Raw genomic sequence first — 17991 nt, 5'->3', positions numbered from 1 at the left:
AGGGGGGGCTGCTTCCTGCCCACCCAAAGAGATGCCGGGGCCAACCGACAGCAACGCCCGGCTGGGGAAAAGGCTCCTGGGTGGCAGCGGCAGCAGCAGCTCTTCCATCCCGTCCTGGGGGGGGGCGGGGGGGGGCGGCGGCGAGATGCCCCATAGCTAGAAGGGTCTGTGGACTTTGAAGGGTGTGGAATTAAAGGGGGGGGACCCTAAAGTTAGATCTCTCCCCCTCCCCCCCAGGAAAGGGCTCCCCTCTGGCTCGGGATTTCCTTCGGCAGGAAGGTGGGGCTTTGCAGAAAATCCAGCGTTTCTGGCATGAACTCTATAATTAGGGGCTCTGGGGCTGCTTTAATTACATGCCACCATCTTGCTACCGAACAACAGGCGAGAAGGTCTGACACGGAGCCACTTCCTTGGGGTCAAGCCCTACTGAACTCCAGGGGGCTGCTCTCCAGCTGGGCAGGCAGCTGCCTCCGCCACCCGGGGCCCTCAAAACGGGGGGGGGGGATTCCAACTCTTATCGTCCCCAGCCTGCCTGCAGCTGGGCATGGGGGCTGTCAGGACACGTCGTGCTCCTGGCAAGGCCACCCGGGCTGCAAACCAGCCGAACGCTGCAGCATTGGGTGCTGCTCCTCGTGCCAAGCTCCCACCCGGGCCAGCTCCTGGCCCTTCCTCTTCAGGGGAAGAAAATAAGATTTGCTTTGGGAAGACGAGAATCCCGGTCTGGCGTGGGGGGCTCAGTAACCCAGGGAATAGCCCCCTCCCCCCCAAGACACAGAAGATCAGCCAGCTGGAGAGGCTGCCTCGGCCCAGCTAAGGGGAGGGGGAGGCATTCCTGGGACCCTCTTCTCAACACCCCCCCTCGGAGCCTGGAGCTCCCAGCACCCTCCCCCGGGGACCTTTCCCAGGAAGCAGCGAGAGAAGCCCTTGGAACCAGGAATCTCATCTCCCTGCCTTCCCTTTGGATTCTCCCCGCTCCCAATCGAGGGGCTCAAATCCGCCAGCGGAATTTCCTTCGGCCAAGCAGGGCAGGAAGGGCAGTTTGTGTGTGTGTGTGTGTGTGTGTGTGTGTGTGTGTGTGTGTGTGTGTGTGTGTGCACGCGCATGTGTGTGCGCGCGCGAGTCTCTCCTGGCTGCTTTCCATCCCCACCAACAGCAGCGCCAAGAAACAACAATAAACTCCCCCTCACATTTTTGAGATGCTTCCCTGATGAAGAACGCCTGGGTCCCTTTTGCTCCCCCCAGAACATCTGAGATCTGGGCGGGGAGGGAGGGGGGGGCTTGCCAAGGAGAGCAGGCCAGCTCTAGGGCACGGGGTGGAGTGGGGGCTCAGCAAGGTGCTAGGGAAGCGATCAGCTCCCCAGAGACCCCCCCCCTTGGTCCTGGCTCTGCCTTTTTCAGTGATGCTCTGCTGAGACACGCCCCCCCCAGGCCCCCCCCTCAGATCCAAAGCCCAGGCTCTCCCCTGGAAGCCAATCCCTGGGCGAGCGCCAGATGGGGCGGGGAGGCCTCCCATATTTTCCCACGCTGCCTGGGACGTGGGAGAACTCCCAAGCAGGGGGTGGCTTCTTCATCCCTTCCCCCGCCCCCCAGGAAAGGGAGGGCAGGATCCGGTGGAGGGCCCTCCGAGGGGGTGCCCCATGGCAACGTCCCTTCTCTGCACCAGCATCCCTGCAAACACTTTGGCGCCTTGTGCACCAAAGATCCCGGGTTCAAGGCTGGGTGGCTCCCCATCAGCCTGGTGGGATCCCTCGAGCCCCGCCTCTGCCTCTCCTAGCGGAAGCCGAGCCTCGGCTGGAAGGCCTCTTCCATGGGGGCCAGGCGGCATGGAGGGGATGGACCCACGGACGGCCCCCCTTCAGCCGCCAGGACCACTCAGGGCCTCCTCCGAGGGTGGGCAGAGAGGGCCGGCCAGCTGCACCCTCGGCCGGTTCAGGTGTCCCGCTGGTCTGGAGATCCTGCAGGGCCCTGCGTGCCCAAGGAGAGGAGAAGGGGCGGTGGGCCAGGCCTGGGTGGAGGCCATGGGAGGAGCCGCCGCCAAGGCAGGGCCACGCTCGGAGCAGGAGGCCGGAGTGAGGATGAGCCACCCGGGAAAGGGCCAGGGGGCCCTCGGTCCACCCAACCTGAAAGGGACGTTCCAGGAATCCCTTTGTGGTGTCAGGACCGCCTCTGTCCGAATTCCACCCCTAAGCCGAGGTTCTGCAGACAGAGGTTGGCTGGCGAGTTGCTGCCTCTTGCTTCCTTGGGCTTTGGCTGCCCGACGGGCCTCGCCCGGCCGAAGCAACCCCCAGGCTGGGTCTCCCGAAGCCCCGGGGAAGAAGGTGAGGCCTTTGGTCCTGGAGGCCCTTCTTTCGGCTTCTGCCCCCTAACTCGGATGGCCTTTGAAGGAGCCCCTTTTCGATGGAGTTTCACCAAACCCCCATTTCTTTGAAGACAAAGTCCTGCCCAAACTCCGGAGGGCCAAGCCTGCTTCCTGCACGGAGAGAGCAACCCACATCTCACTGCTGCCAGGGGCCCTCCAGGGAGACTCCCCTGCCCGGGGGAGGAGGGTGGCGGGGGGGGGGCAGTTGGCCAGCCAGGCAAGCCAACCAAGAAGCCGAGGAGGCACTTCCTGTAAACAAGGCGGTGGAGGCTTGTGGGGCTGCCTGGAGACTGTTCAGGGAAGTAGCTGCAGCCACCTGACTGGGACGGTGCCCGGCCTTCTTTGCCAGCACACTTGGTCGCATCCGTGCCAGGCCCCCTTCTTCCACTTGGGGGGAGATCCTCTGCGCCCGGATGGAGGAGGAGGGAAGGGGGCCCCCCTACAGCAGCAGTGACATCACCCTTCTCAATCAGGGCTGCAAGCCGAAGGCCACAAAGGAGGGGGGCATCATCGCTTAGGAAGGATCCAAGGGGACCCCCCCCCCAAAGAAGCATCTCTCACCCCAAGGGAGGAGAACCTGTCCGGATCACCACCACCGCTTTCTTCACTCCGTTTAGGTTTTAGGAGGGGGGTGGGTGCACTGGGGGAGGGGGCTCTTTCACCTTTGGGGGGCTGGCAATCTCGGTTCCTTTTCTTTTTTTCCCCAGGAGAAAAGAGGCCCAGAGCAAAGTCCCATTGGCATGCATGTCCCTGAGCCTGCCCAAGCCGCCCCCCCGCCCCCCCTCGCCCCTGGCAAAGGATCAGAGGGCGCCCCGCCAACTCGCCTGTCTTTCCGCTCTGCAAAGCACCATCTGATGCCAACACCCCAGGGGGGAGCCTGGAGGAAACGGGGGGGCTGGGGGAGGGGCTTGCACCCGGGAGGGAGGGGGAATGGGACAGCTTCAGCAAGGACAGCCCCCCCCCCGCCCCCCCCATCAGCTAATGGGCTACTTTTAGCTCTGAGCCTCCAAAACCTCACGGATGAAAATGGGGAGTCGAACTCTTATGAGCTGGGTCACGAGGAGGGGGTCCCCCAAATGGCTGTGGAATGCCCACCCCCCAGCTAAAGCAGAAAAGTCTTTGGGGGCATTTGGAATTTCCATCCAATTCTTGGGGGACAAAGGGGGCTCAGGCCCACTCCCCAGGGAAACAATCACCCCAAGAACTTCCCACCCAGACAGGAAAATATGTGGGGCGGGGGCTGGAAGGGGAAACAGTGGGGGCCTGCAACGGCTTCTCTGGATTTAGAGCCCAGCCGCAGCCAAGAACGGACCTCCTCAATTCCGTTTATTAAGACCTTCTCCTGTTAAGATGGGGGGGGGGCTTTACATGGGGTGGGCTTCTACGATGCTTTCATCTAAAACAAACGGCTAATGACAAGCATTGGGGGGCCGGGGTCCCTCTCCATCGGTCAGAAGGGCCCCCCAGAAGAAGCACAAGGGCTCCCCCTTTTCATTCGAGTGCCACCACCGCTTTCTTCACTCACCCTAAGACAGCAGTTCAGGTTTTTAAGGACACCTTTGACCCTGGGTTAAGTACGCAACACAGTGGGCACACCACACCGTCTTTGGCCAGGCAAGCAGAAATGGCGGAGGTGGACCATGAGGAAGGACCGGCCAACCTCCCCGCCCAGCTGCTGAAGGGCTCCCGGGCCGGGTCCCAGGGGAGCCCTGGGGGTTTCTGAACACGTCCTCCGCCGGCTTAAGCACACCGTCCGGGTCCTGGGCCAAGCCAGTGGACTGCTGCCCTGCATGGAAAAGGGAGGCGTGTGTGCCCAGGACGGTTATCTGGGTGTGGCGCACAAAGAGCCACAAAGGCCGGCCAGGTGCAAAGTGCGGGGCGAGTAACAGAACCTCCCCCAGCAAAAACAAGGGAAGCAGGCAGGCACCTTGCCCCCAAAGCCCCCCCTCCCCCCCCCCCGCCTGGCTCCTGACCCAACTCAGCCGGCTCTGGGTGGGTGGGGAAGGTGGCCGGTGGGAGGTGGCCCCTAACTCTGGGGGTCAGTGGGCCTTTGGGGAGGGGCCAATCGAGGGCTTCCTGGACTGGGCTTGGACAAGCAGAGACTCCCTCTACTGTTGATACAACCAGCCGAGGACCCGAGTTCGAAACTCTCTCTGAGGTGCCCCCCTTTGTCCCCTCAACTTCAGAAGGTGCTTGGGAGTATATAGATCAGGAGGACCAAGCGCTTCTCGCAACGGCCCGCCGGCCACCGCAAGACAGTTCGCAAGTGGGCCTGCAGCTTCCGGATGGTTCCGCCCCCAGTCATCCGTCCTGGAGAGGGGAGCAAGCAAGATAAGGCCTCAGGTCAAGAGGGAGGCTGGCTCCACCTGAGCAGCCCTGGCAACAGGTGTCATCCCAGTTCAGAAAGGAGCCCACCCAGGGAGGGCGGGGATCGGGCCCAGTGACTGACCTGCAAGCCCCCTCGGGCCGTCTCCGACCCCTTGGTCTCTTTTGGGGAGGCGGGGGGGGACACGGATTTCCTTTCTTGTTTCATCTTTACTTTGCAATGCAGACGGAAAGCGGTTTTCTCCTGGGCCTCCCCAGGAAGGGCCTGGGGCGTGGACCCTGGCATAGGGACCCTTCCTCGCCAAGGGTTCTCCATCCCAGAATATGGGGGGGGGGCGCGGCAGGAGCAAGGAAACCCTCTTCCTGAGCCCTTTGGAAAGGGGGGGGGGCAGGAAGAGCAGGCTGCTTGGGAGGGGGAGCGGGGCTGCCAAGACAGCTACACCAAACACACAGCGCCTCCTCCAAAGAGGGCCCAGCCTGGGGCTGGAGGAGGCCTCCTCGCCGGAGGGGCCTCCCGACTTTGCTATTCAGCCCAGCAGATCCCAGAAAGCCTTTTTTCCTCCAGGCCCAAGACTTCCTGCAGGGTCCCCCAGTCGTCCTTGGGACAAAGTCCAGCCTTTCCCAATTAAAGGATAACTTTTCTGGAGGGGGAGGGGGGTGCAAGTAGGGGAGTGGGCGGGGTGGGGGTGAAAATATTATGGCAGCCTTTTGTTTTTAACACCCACAGGCTTTGCAGAAGAGAAATTCTCCCTCAGTGTAGAACAGGCCCACTCGTGTGTGTGTGTGTGTGTTTGTGTGTGTTTTTGTGTGTGTTTGTGTGTGTTTTTTTTTGTGTGTGTGTGTGTGTGTGTGCACGCGCGCTTCTCACAAAGGAATGAAATAATGGTTTGCAAGCAGGAGGCTGGTTTCAAATGAGAACCAGACCACTTTTCTGACACAAACCAAACAAGTCCTCTTTGTTTCCCTGTCCTCAGATGCTGCAGCAGCTCTTCTAGCCTCCTCCTAAGCCCCTAGTCCTCATGGATCCATTGGGAGGGGCCCTGGGCAGCCGTGTGCCATGCAGGGGGGCTGGATTTCAGCTAGGCTACACTGAACTGAACCGGGCAGCCTGGATCCAAGGAGACCCGATGCACCCGAAAGAGATTGCACTGCTGCCTCCTTTCACTTTTGTTTACAAAAACCTCCATGGGTTTCTTGCTTGCCTTTACTCCTGGAGTAGCTTCCTTACTCTCCCTCCAGGCATTACTGCAGCCCCCTGGGTGGGCAGGGAGACCCACAGCTTTCCTTCTGCCTCTAAGCTTCTAGCAATTTCTCCAGCTCCTCTGGAAAGGCACCAGCCAGGGCAACCTTCAGTGGCAGAGGGTTCCCCGGGCCACTCCCAGGCAGCATGAATAGACCTCCCAAAAGAGATGCCCAATTCTGTGGCACATCAGAGAGAGAAACCGCGGCACAAACAGCGCAGCAACAGCCGTCTTTGGGCTCGCCGGGTGCCAAGACCAAGCCAGATCCTGGCACAGGGCAGCCGACTCAGCAGTCTGAAGCCAAAACCTCCCTGGGCCCTCCGTGCAGATGTTCATGTGGCAAAGGCTATGCCGCCTGTGCCAGACTCCCACCACCTTCGGAAAGGACCTGCAGCCATGCGGGGGAGGGAGCAGGAAGGGACTCCGGTGTCCATCACTGCCGGCCAACCAGCAGAAGAGGCAGCCCGGGCCTTGGGAAAGCTGCCCCGGTTTTGGAGGGCACGCCTGGCCTTCCTCAACCCTGAGCCAGAGAGAGGCCAGCAGGACCCACTTCAGAGGGGCCCCAGGCCCCGCCGCCCCTCCAGCTCTCAGCAACGCAACCAGCTGACAAGGCGAAAGCTAATTAGGCAGCTTTGGAGGGTTGATCTGCGAGTCTCTCTGCCTCTCCTGGCCGTCCAAGGCAGGCACCCTCCCACAAACCCATCAGGTTTGGCACTCACCGCAGCAGCCCTGCCGCAAACCACAACTCCCCCTTGGCTACCGATTTGGAAACTCCCTCCAGGGCGCCTTCTCCTGCCCACCAGCTGCCCTGAAGCGCTCCACGGGGGCCTCCCTGCTCCCCCCAGGCCTGAGAGGCAGCAGCCTCCAAGGCGGGAGGGCCCAGGGCCAGCTCCCCTCCCCCCAGGACCTGCTGCCTGTCACGGGCACCTGCCCCTCCCAAGGCTTCCCCACCCGGGCACCCTCTCCCCAGCCCAGCCCCCTCCGACTGGCAGCCGAGCCCAAGCAAGAGCCCACCAAGCGTGGGAGGAATAGGAGACGGAGAGGCCGCCCAGAGACCGGTCCAGCCCCCTGGCCCCCACCTACCGGGCCTGCTCTCCTCACTCTCCGATTTCATGCTGGGGGGCTGGGGGGGGCGGCTCTGAAGGCCAGTCGGTCCTTCCCTGCCACCTCCGCGGCTGCTGCCGCCGCTGCTCTCCCCTCTCTTCCGCCTGACTCCTCCCCGAAGCAGCCGGAAGGAAGGGAGGGAGGAAGCACCGGTTGCGCTACCTGGAGCTCCAGCCCGCCTGGGATCAACAGGTGCTGCTGCTCTACCCGTGCCAGCCGGAAGCTCTGCCGGGCAGGGGCAGGGAGGGGCTACCTCGCTGGGCCACGGGCCGTTTACCTGCCCAGCCAGCCTCCGAGGGAAGTGGACGGAGCAGATTCTGCCTGCCCGCCCGCCTACTCTCCTCTCCCCCAGGGAGGGAGGGAGGGAGGGATGCAGCGGCCATCGGCAGCTCCTTCCCTTTTGCTTTGGTTTTTTTGGGGGGGGGGGGAGCGTGCCCACCCGCCTGGCCCTTGGCTGCCTGCAATCCAGAAGGGCCAAAGGAAGGAGGAGGAGAAGGCAAGAGACTTGCTGGGGTTCAGCGGATGGATGAGTTGTGTCCTTCTCAGGCTGCAGCAAGGGGAGGAGGAAGCCCCCTTTGGCCTGGCCCCAAATCCCTGGGCTCTGCAGAGTTTGAGGGGGAGGATCGTCCCAGTCGGACTAAAACACAACCTGTTCCAATTTCAGGCCTTTCGCCACCCCCATGAGGATTAGGGCCTTGCTCCGTCAGCATAAGGGCCCCATAGACATGTGGCAATGCCCCTCTTTGCCAACCGTGACCCCAGATGAAAAGGAAAGCAACACTCGGACGGCGCCCCACTTCAGAGGGACAAAAACATCATCTGCCTCATACTTACGACCACTGCAGCCCCCACGGCCACGCATTTTGTTAGCGGTGAGCATGTACCACCAGGGCAGCATCCCAGACAATGAAGCTTCAGCAGAATCTGCTCAACAACTGCGTGATTCATTTAACAACTGCAACAATCCACTTTACGACCGTGGCAAAAAAAGGTTGCAAAATCAGGTGTGACTCACTTAACCACCACCTAGGCTTAGCAAGAGAAATTTTAGACCTGCTTGTGGTCATCAGCCGAGGATGCCCTATGTTGTTTTGTCTTCCAAAACATCACAGAGCAGCTGAGCTCGGCAGGACAATGTGAAGGGCCAGGAGCCCCCTCCTCTCCCCCCTTGGTTCTGGACCCTGCCCTCAAACCTCCCGCTGAGCCCCCCCCACCCCCATTTCCTTCATCTTGGCATGGAGCCACGTGGGGGACCGCCCAGAAGCATTTCAGGCTTGAGCCCCGCCCGCCCCCTTGCAGTGAGGGGAGGATAAGGGCAGGGAGGGGGCGTGGGAAAGTCCCCCATCCAACGAGCCTTGCTGCAAAAAAAAAACCCCTCCTGAGGAGGAGCAGCCCCCGCCATCCCCCGTTCGCTCAGCAAGCCAACACGCCTGAATAAAAACTTCTTATTTTAACCAGCTTTTGAGTGGTGGCAAAAACCATAAATGGGGAGGGGGACAGACTGTGTTTCCTCTGACACAAATCCAAATTATATTCTCTTTATCTGTTCCTAACCTCCAATCTACCTGCTGGCCTACAGAGTGATCCCCACTCACCTCCTCCCGTCTCCTGCTTGAGCGGGGGTTGGACTAGAAGACCTCCGAGGTCCCTTCCCACCCTATTTGGCCTGTCTGGAGTTCTTCCACTGCTTTCCGGGTGATGTTTCTCTCTGCATGTGTCACACCTTCTGCAGTCGGGTGGGTGGCAATGAGGAAACATGTTTGTTGCTAAACCACTAAAACCTGGATAATATCTTCGCCTCCTGAGGTATCAGGGAACCGTTAGTTCAGCATTATTCAGGCACTTTGCTGGCAGGCAGTTTTCAGGCTGCTGTGTGGTCCTTGCCTCGTTCCTACCCTCCTCACTGGACGAGTCTAAGGCTCAGGGACAATATCTGATTTCAGAGGAGGAGTTCAGAGGCACTTTTCCACATTGATCCAGACTATCAGACCACTCCAGTTGAAACACTGAATCAGGTCTATTTTCCCAGTTGATCTGAACCATCAAATCAGATCAAACACAACTTTAATTTTAACTTTCTCGCTTTTAGCGGTTTTCTCAGTCCCGGAAAGAGGCGCCCTTTTCTATCTTGGACGGAAGGGCTCTGCTGCTGTCCTTAAGGGAAGGGGTTTAGGGGCATCGGTGCCAACAGGAGCTGGTGGCGAGGGGAGGGGACTCTGCAATCCAGAAGAAGAAACCCTGGGACTCCCCCAGCTCAGCTTAGGGGCTTAAGAATCGACACCGCCCCCCACAAGTCTCAGGGACGGATCCAAAGCACTTCCCTCCTTCAGAAACGCCCCAAGAAACTGGCAGAATCAGGACGCTCCGTGGGCCTGCGGAGAAAACGTTTTCTCCCGGGGCCGAATATTATTCCCGCACTGACTCCCATAGCATCTATTTCATCCCTCCTGTTTTATTTACCCTGGGAATATTTCATTTCTGACTTGGGGGTCACCTGGCAAAGGTGGGGGAGCAGCAAGAAAACAAATAAATCCATGCCAGAGGCCAGAGAAGATAAAAATAGAGTTTTTTTTGGGGGGGGGTCAGGGCTGGGCTTCCGAGACCAATTCTCTGTGCTGCATTAAATTCTGATTTCCCGGCTGAAGAAGGAGCCACAGGCTTAAATTTAACCCAAGGACATTTCGACACAATCACCTGGATAACAGCACTAATAATAGGACCACCACAACAGCAGCAACACAACTTCCTGCAGCTACACTGGTCAAGTTTCCCAGTGGAGTTACTCAGGGGGCATCACAGAAGTACCCAGAGCACCACAGAAGGGAGGACCCAGGGCTTTGTGTGTGGTTGGGACTTCTCAGTCAAGCCCACAGCTGTCCTCACCACAGCCAGCTGCCCCTCTGCCAGCCCAACCCAGCCTGGCACCTTGGCCATTCATGTTTCCAAGGCCCCCAGGAGGGCTCCCCATCAGCTCCAGCATGTCTCTGGCCCAGCCACAACTCCCATGGGGGGGGGGAGGAGGAGGAGGCCACACAATCTTTTGCCCAGCAACAATTGGGGTGTGTGTGTGTGTGCTTGCACCTCCTCCTGGAGCAGAAGGCCAGAAGGCTTTCTCCAATGGCTCCAGGTCCTCCAGGGATGATGGTCCCTCCATTGTTCAACACTCCCAGAATCCCCCTTAATTTGGAGAAGCTCCATTTGAATTAGTCATGCATATTTAATTGTTGTAACCTATTTTTTTGTTCTGAACCACCAATACCCCAAGATGTGGCGATATATAAATGTAAAAAGAAGCACCTTGCTTACCATCAGAGAAGCAGAAATTGTCTGTATGTTTCATATAATTAAAGAGAAGACACCTATCACAGGGTAGAACAACAAATATACCATAAATACCACTTTTCAGAGGTGTCTCCTAGCCCGCGAGGTTAACCTGAGGTAGAGTGATGGCTAATTAAAGGATGAGGGGGAAGGAAAGGAGCCAGTATCAGCCAGGGGAAGCCACAGGCCTTTCAGGGGGCCACAGGGCCAGTCCTGCCTTCTTGGCTCAGCCAAGTTCACAGGAAGAAACAGAAGGAAGGACTCCAGGGCTCACCGCATTTACATCCTGTGGAGGAGAAGCTGTTAATTAATCCAAAGGTGCTTTTTCAAAAGGCCTTTCTGTGCTTTTTTTTTTTTTTCCTCTTGAGGGCGTTTCACTTTGCATCTAAGAACCACCTTCAGTTCTGTCTCTGCCATGACTTGGAAGACTGAGAATCTCCATAGACATCAAGCCGGCGTCCATTTACTGGATCTCTGAAGAAGACTCATAATACGCCTACTCTGGAACAGGCAGCGTCTTGAGCGCAGATCCTCATTCTGATTATTATTTCCACTTTTCCAGGACGGGTCCAAAAGAGGTCAGGGAAGGGCTGCTTCAGCACCATGGAGAGCTGCCCACCCGTCTTGGGCTCCCACCGGGGCCAAAGGTCAGCAGAGACCCAGCATTCCAGAGGTGGCTGCACTACAGCTCCCAGCAGCCCCAGCCAGAGACTCGTGGTAAAGGATGCCGCAGGTGTGTTCAGCCTCACCTGGTGGCCTGCACACCTGCTCAAGGCATATTAAAGACAATGTGGCATTCAGACAACTCCCTGCTCATTTCAGTAAACTGCACATTCTGCCTCCAAGAAAGCCACTGAAATTCTCTTTGCCTTCAAAAACAAACTCACTTTAACCAAACGAAAGGAGAACCGATGGGGAAAAGCGCAGGAGAAATTTCGTGCAAGGTTCTCCCCAAAACCCCCAGCCAAGAGTCAGGTCTTGGAAATCAAAAGGCTGTGGGTATTTTGCAGTGCCCTGGGCTTGCTCACCAGAGAGAGAGCAACTGATGGCAAGCTCTGGAAGGAAAGATACCCAGATCTGAATTTTGCACCTCTTTGTTCACCTCGTTGCAGAATCGTCTCGGCTCTCTGAATGAAAGCAAAGACATTTTATCCATTCATTTGACATTCTCTGATATCAGATGCAGCTGCAGGAACAATCCCCCATTTTGTCATCCTTAATTCAAACACTGGCCTCCTTTTTGAAAAGTGGGGATTTTTCGGGTCAAGTTCCTTTCAAGCTCGCACACACAGAGATGGATTTTAGCCTTTCATAAAGAGTTTCTGTCTTCCCTCCGAAGGGACGGAAAGCAACACAGTAAAGGAACATCCACCACGCAACTTGTCAATCCCAGCCCCGGGAAGGTTTTCGGCTGATTGATGGCTGTGCATTTCGGAAGGATTTACTGGGCACGCGTTGCAGAGAAAACCAATTTCCCCAACCGTTCCACTGAGGCCCTGGAGCTTCTCTGAGTCTGGACTGAGTAGGGGCCACAGGGCTGAAGACGGAGAGCGCAGCATCCTCTGCAGGAAGCAGAGCCAGAACTGCCACCGAGCAGGTGCACATCAGCAGGAACTGTGCGCAAAGAAGATGCAAAGTCCCTTTTTCACTTTTTAAAATCACAAAGTGACAAAATGACCTAACAGTGAAAAGGGAGAAACAAAGAGTCACCGAATGCGAGAGCTCCAGATGTCTCCCTCAGAAACAGCTGGTGGAGGAAATCAAGACGGCTTAAGAAGTCCGGCCAAAGAATGGGGGGGGGCATCCCGCAGGAATATTTCTGCACCTCGCTTCCATCGGCCGAAATTTCTCTCCGGGATTTTAGAAATTATTAGCTATCCACAAGAGAACCATCCTCTGAGGAACTGTCCATTCATGGGAGTTTAACATTTTTCCATATTTTATAGATCAGCCTAATACCTCAGCTTCCCCTAGTTTTCAAAGATAAATTTGCCAAAAGGAGTCAGAGGAGTCTTGGTGAAATCCCAGGGCTGGGAGAAGAGACCCTGGAGATCTTATGGTCCAGCCCTCTGCCCAGGGAGGCAGTTCCCTTCCATCCTTGGGAACTTCCAGGGATGGAACTGCCTGAACTTCGGGAGGAAGGCTGCTTAACAGAGGTGGAGGGGGGAGGAGGAGGAGGAGGAGGAGGAAAAGAGAGAGAAGGAGGAGAAATAGGAGGAGGAGATTTTGTAACTGTACCCAGCAGGTGGCAGCACACAACTGACCTTGAAAAGGAAGCCAGGTCAGACCTGATTAGCAGAGTGGGTGGGTGGGTGGGTGGGTGGGGTGCCTCCTTGAGCCGAGTTCGGCTCTTGCCTCCTTCGGCTCTTATGTGGCACCACCAGGAAATCCAAGGATGTGGGGCTTGGAAATGGATGGGGGGAGGGCGGGCAAGCTGCTTCTGTGCTGCAGCTGGAGTTGAGCCCGGCTGGAGAAGTCCTCGACCCATGAAAGAAGTTCCAAGACTTCCGAAAGGCAGAAAAGAAGGGGGCCTGTAAGATCTCCCCTGCAGGCGTCACCTCTGCTGTTTTAGAGCTGGGGATTATTTGTCAGAGGGCGGCCGAAGCTCCCCGCCTCAGAGCAATAACCCGGATGAATCTTCAGCTGACCTTTGGGTGAGGGACGAGGCGGGAATAAAATTGTATCAGGAAATCTCTTTTGACATCCAGGAGCAAGAAAAATTAATAAGAGGGCTAATTCTCTGGGCAGTTTAATCAAATCCACCAATCCAGCACCCTCTTCCCGACTCAACCGCTAATTTAATCCCCACGCGTGTTTTCCTCATTAAAACTACAGCATTTGTCAAAAGGGTGATGGGTGGATTGATTAACTCCATTTTCTGGTTTTCAATCACTGCATGAAATCTCCCTCCCAAATAAAAATGGGGGTCCGGGACCTAAGCACCAGCCTAAAGATATTGGTGCAGTTTTAGGATATTGGGTATTCCCCGGCAAGGAGGATGGGCTCCGAAGTCCCCACCCCCCAGCCAGTCCAACCGGGGGAACTTCATCCTCCCGGGGCTGCCGGAGAGACGCCCGGGAGAAAGCCTGCTCCCTGGGCCTTCCGGCTTCTCGGGGGATGCTCAGAGGCTCTTTGGAGGCCCAGGAGGAGCCACGGGTTGGCGATGGAGCTTAACAAAGGCAGGAGGGAAGAGAAAGGGACCCCCAAAGACACTCGACCCCAGACGGAGCGCCTGGAGAGGAGCTGGCGACGGGGCGAGGGAAAGAAGGGCCTGTCGCCTTCTCCCAGACTGGGCTCTGGGGAAACAGTCACGGAGACATCCAACTTGGGAGACATTTCTTGACGGGACAATCAGCCAGCAGAAGCGTCTCCCTCCAGAACGTTGTGGGTGCTCCATCACCGGAGGTTCTGGAATGGCAGAGGGTCTTCTGCTTGACCGGGGGTGGGTGGGTTGGACTAGAAGATCTCCAAGGTCCCTTCCAACTCCGTTATTCTGCTACTGAAACCAGCCCCTATTTCCACCTATTTCCACTGCAAAATGCAACGTTGCCTCGGCTTCCAAGGCTTTCTTGAGCTGCGCAAGGAGGGTTGATTGTCCCTCACCCAGTTTGGGACTCGGGGGAGAAAAAGTGATTTCCCCGAGTTGCTTTTGTTCCGAACTGAAAGGGGCCTCTGTGCCGCTGCGTTCAGCCGTGCTCAGAAAGCATTCCGGCAGATTTGCAACTCAGTGGCTGATGGGGCCTTTTTATAAGACCCCCGGCTGAATTTACATTCCGGCCGGAATGGTCTCTCTGCAGGAGTGTTTGTGGGCTGACCGGGAGGGTGAACTTTTGCTACTGAGATGGGGAACACCGAAGGAGGCAAAAGCCGTTACCAGCCTCCTCAATCGAGCCCCGGATTTGAAGACCTTCAGAGGACTCAACTGCCAAGAGCGAGAGCTGCTTCCTCCTCCGCCGGCCCCTGCGTGGTGGTCCAGGGGGAGACTGCTGACATCCCCGGCAGCATCCTCCTTCAGACCAGCAGCCTAAGGCTGTTGGGGGCCAAGGAGCTGCAGCCGTGAACAAAGAGAGATCGGAAGCAACCAAGCTAGAAAGCGGAGAGAGGGCAGTTCCAGTCCCACCTTCGCCATGAAAGGCAGTCACGCACCCTCAGCCCAGCCCACCTCACAGGACTGTTGTGAAGAGAGGAGGGAGAGGAGGAGGAGGAGGAGGAAGAGGGGGTATGGCTTTTGTTCAGTGCCAGATTCATTGAGGACAAGGGAACCCCTGCAACCCATGGAGCTGTTATTGTGGCCTACAACACACACACACACACACGCACACAGCCAGTTCAAAACAGTGTCGTTGGGGGCGGGGGGCATATACTGTACATAGATAAATACAAGGGTGAGGAGGGTCGATTTACTGGTCCCGCTGGCCTAAGAACCAGGCACCATCCCCCAAAGCCCCCCTTATTTTGCTTCCTCCAGGACCCCCAGGCAGACAGAGAAATGGGGCACGTCAAAGCTTTTAATTACTTCGCAGGGTTCCCCCCCCTCCAATCCTTGGCCGTTCTCAGGTGTGGATGGCAGCCCTGCCGGGGTGGTTTATCAGCGCTAAAGACAGGATCCTCCTGGGGGCCATTCTCGTGACAAGGACTGCCAGGGAAACGGGCAAGAAATTAATTTATCCGACAGCAGCGCTGCTCTTTCTGCCCACCCCCCACCCCCCACTAAATAAGTAAAAAGAGAAGGCAGGAGAGATGCAGGGGACGGGGGGGGGGGGAGGGAACAAAGCCTTGGTTCAGCCAGAGCCAGGATGCCTGGATTGAGCGGGGGGCTTGCAAAGGGGTCATTATCTGCCATGGGGGGAGTGGACAAACACAGCTTATTAGGAAGCCCCCAGAGGAGGGAGGTGAGGAAGGAAGACATGGTTTCTGGAAAACTAACAGCCATGTTTGTGTGTGTGTGTGTGTGTGTGTGTGTGTGTGTGTCTGGGTGACCACGGGCAACTTTCCTCCTGCAGGGGCCGCAGTGTATTCAGAAGAGCCGGCCAGTGGGAGCCGGGAGCAGGTGGGGGAGGCTTTCCCCAGGGCCCATTTCAGAGGGAGCCAACCCCTAACCCTGGGCTGCCCCTGAAGACACTGCCCTCCATCCTGGCGGGACGCGCCCAAAGCAGCCATAAGCTCTAAGGCGGGTCCAGGAAACAGGCTGGCCGGTCGCAGGTTTCCCAGGCGCCCGGCCGTCCTTCCCCTCCTCCTGTCAGCCGGGTTCCTGGCAGGGACTCTCTCCAAACCCGCCTTGTTCTGACAGCCACCAGGCCGGGCCGGCTCAGCGGGTACCAAGGGCCATCAGGAGCCGGTGATGCTCCTTAAACCAAACGGAAAAGCCGGGGGGGAAATCAAAACAAAAAAGGCCACCGGGAGCAGCAGCAACGAATGGCAGTGAAGCGACTGAGCCCACTTACACGGCGACCCTCTCTCCCTTCTGGCCCGCCTCCTGCCCCCCTGGGCTGGGCTCTCCCCCACCTCCTGCCCTGCTGGGCTGAGCCTGGACTGGGCAGCTGCCTGAGAGTGCCAGGCTCTGAAGCTGCTTCTCAAGAGGAGGAAGAGCCGCTGGAAACTGCCCGGAAGGACCTTGCCAGCCCCTCCTTGCCCTGAACCGACCCTGCAGGGGGCGCCCCTCAGCACTGGCCAGGAGGGGCACCTTCCTTCCGGACCGGGGTCGGCCGGCCACAGCCGGGGGCCGAGGGCGTCTCCCTCCCAGGCAGCATCCAGCACTCGCAGGCAGACCCAGCTGCCCGGGGACCCTCCTCCTCAGCTGCCCCCCAGGTTCTGCTCGATGAGCCCCGGCCCGATTCTCCCCGCCACCCCAAAAGCCTCCAAGGCCAGGCGCTGGGAAGGAAAGGTGATCCTGGCTCCTCCTCCAGGGCCGGGGTCTCCTCGCAGCTTTGCCCTCCTGGGGCTGCCGGTCAAGTGGGCAGCAGGCAGGCAATGGGGGCGGGGGGTGGGGAGTCCTGTGCTCCCTCCTGGGCACAAGGGAGGCGGATATGCTGACCGCAGCTCATGGGTCACCTGTCACCAAATCCCGAGTGGCCGAGGGAGGGCCAGGGTGGGGGAAGACGCCCCCCCGTAATTTTCCAAGCCTGGATAGAGAGCAGCCCCTCACCCTCAAAACAGCCTGCCTGAACCTAGAGGAGGGGGCCAGGAGAGGCATTTGGCAGAGAGCTCAAAAGACCCCCCACCCACCCACCCACCCCCAAATGCCTCAGATGACCCTCAGGAAGAGGCTGGGCCTGGAGGTCCCCCTTCAATCCAGGAGACAAGGGCACATTTTCTTCCAGGGTGGCAAATGTGGGCACATTGCAGCGGGTATTCACCGCCACTCAGCTGAACCACCAGGCCCTTCCATAATTACCTGGCGAGTCTGCGAGTCAGCACATTATCCGGTGCCAGGGGGGAGAGGCAGGGATGGCACTGAGGGCTGGCACAAGGCTGGCCGGCTGGGGAAATGGAGGAGGAGGAGGAGGCTGGAGGGCCCTGGGCATCTCCAGCAGGAGAGCAAAATGGGTGGCCCAGACCCCTTTCCCGGGTGGGGGGGAGGGGGGGTCCTGTTTGGGTCCCCTCCATTGAGCACAGGCACCTCAAGGGGAGCAGGTTCGGGGGCCCCCGGTTCAAGCAGCCGCCCTCTCAGAGGGTGGGAGGGAAACCTGGCCAGATGCTGGCTTCTCTTTTCCTTTTGGCTGCTCTCCGTTTGTTTCTACCCATCATCCAGAGTTGTTGTTACGCAGTCGGACAGGCTCACAAATGTGATAAATAAGCAGCTTGAAACAACTTTGCAATCTGTTCAGAGAACTCAGACTTTGGGAGTAAGCTAAAACTAACCGCAGATGGCCTCAGGATTCCTTTCCTTGGGCTTCTTTTACCCTGCAACAGGATTTAGCATGCAGGAGTGTGTGCGCAGGCCCACACCAAGGAAACCCCCCAGAACTGGACCTTCAACACATGGGACACCTTCCAAGGGGGGGCTCTGCCAAGAAGGAAGGAAGGAAGGAAGGAAGGAAGGAAGGAAGGAAGGAAGGAAGGAAGGAAGGAGGGAGGGAGGCTTTCCCTACATAGATTTCTAATATGCTGAATAATAAGAAGTACAATTTCCTTTTAAAAGTTTAAGATGGTTGCCCTTCCTATCAGTGCTTCACAAAAATCAAGGAAATCACGATGGAAAAAGGGCTGTGAAATCCCACGCCTCATAAAGATTTCATTTGGCCTTGACTAGGAGGAAAGAATGAGAAATTTGATATATAGGCGTTAACTCCCTTTCTGACACCAGTGAACCAGTCCTATCCACATCCTCCTTGCAAGTTTCCATGACCCGCGGGACCCCTCGGAGGGTCCCAGGAGCTTGAGCCTGGCTGGGAAAACCAGTGAGAGCGGCCCCTCAGGGTGCCCTGGCTAACCCTCCATGCTCCTGACATCGGTGGCCACCCCAGCAGGAGACTTGGTTCCTGGGCAAGAGGTGGCTGGAAGGAGGGGCTTCCCTGATCTCACAGCCAAACCTCCGGACTGTTTTGGACCTCAAGTCCCTCAACCCTTGGACCGAACAAGCCAAGGGAGGCAGGCAGGAATCCCACCGCCTGTGCCCCCCCCCCCCGCAAAGCCTACCCC

At 58.0% G+C, this 17991-nt stretch overlaps 1 protein-coding gene across 4 annotated transcripts in view; it reads right to left on the bottom strand.

Moving 5' to 3' along the window:
- KAZN (kazrin, periplakin interacting protein) overlaps positions 1-17991 on the bottom strand; it is a 52126-nt gene that overhangs the window by 10550 nt on the left and 23585 nt on the right. Inside the window, exon 1 of one of the 4 annotated variants that reach the window (XM_087914929.1) lies at positions 7009-7150. The exons of the other annotated variants lie outside the window; for them this stretch is intronic. Within the exon in view, the coding sequence (XP_087771055.1) occupies positions 7009-7039 (31 nt within the window). The 5' untranslated portion in view covers positions 7040-7150. Of the gene's footprint in view, positions 1-7008; positions 7151-17991 lie in introns of those variants that run through there. 4 annotated transcript variants of the gene reach the window in all.

The sequence above is a fragment of the Pseudonaja textilis genome, chromosome 18 (assembly GCF_049901715.1).
Source record: "Pseudonaja textilis isolate UNSWEBS1 chromosome 18, rPseTex1.2, whole genome shotgun sequence".
Taxonomy (NCBI): Eukaryota; Metazoa; Chordata; class Lepidosauria; order Squamata; family Elapidae; genus Pseudonaja; species Pseudonaja textilis.
The sequence above is the reverse complement of the archived record's forward strand: the minus strand, read 5'-3'. Positions and strand labels throughout refer to the sequence as shown.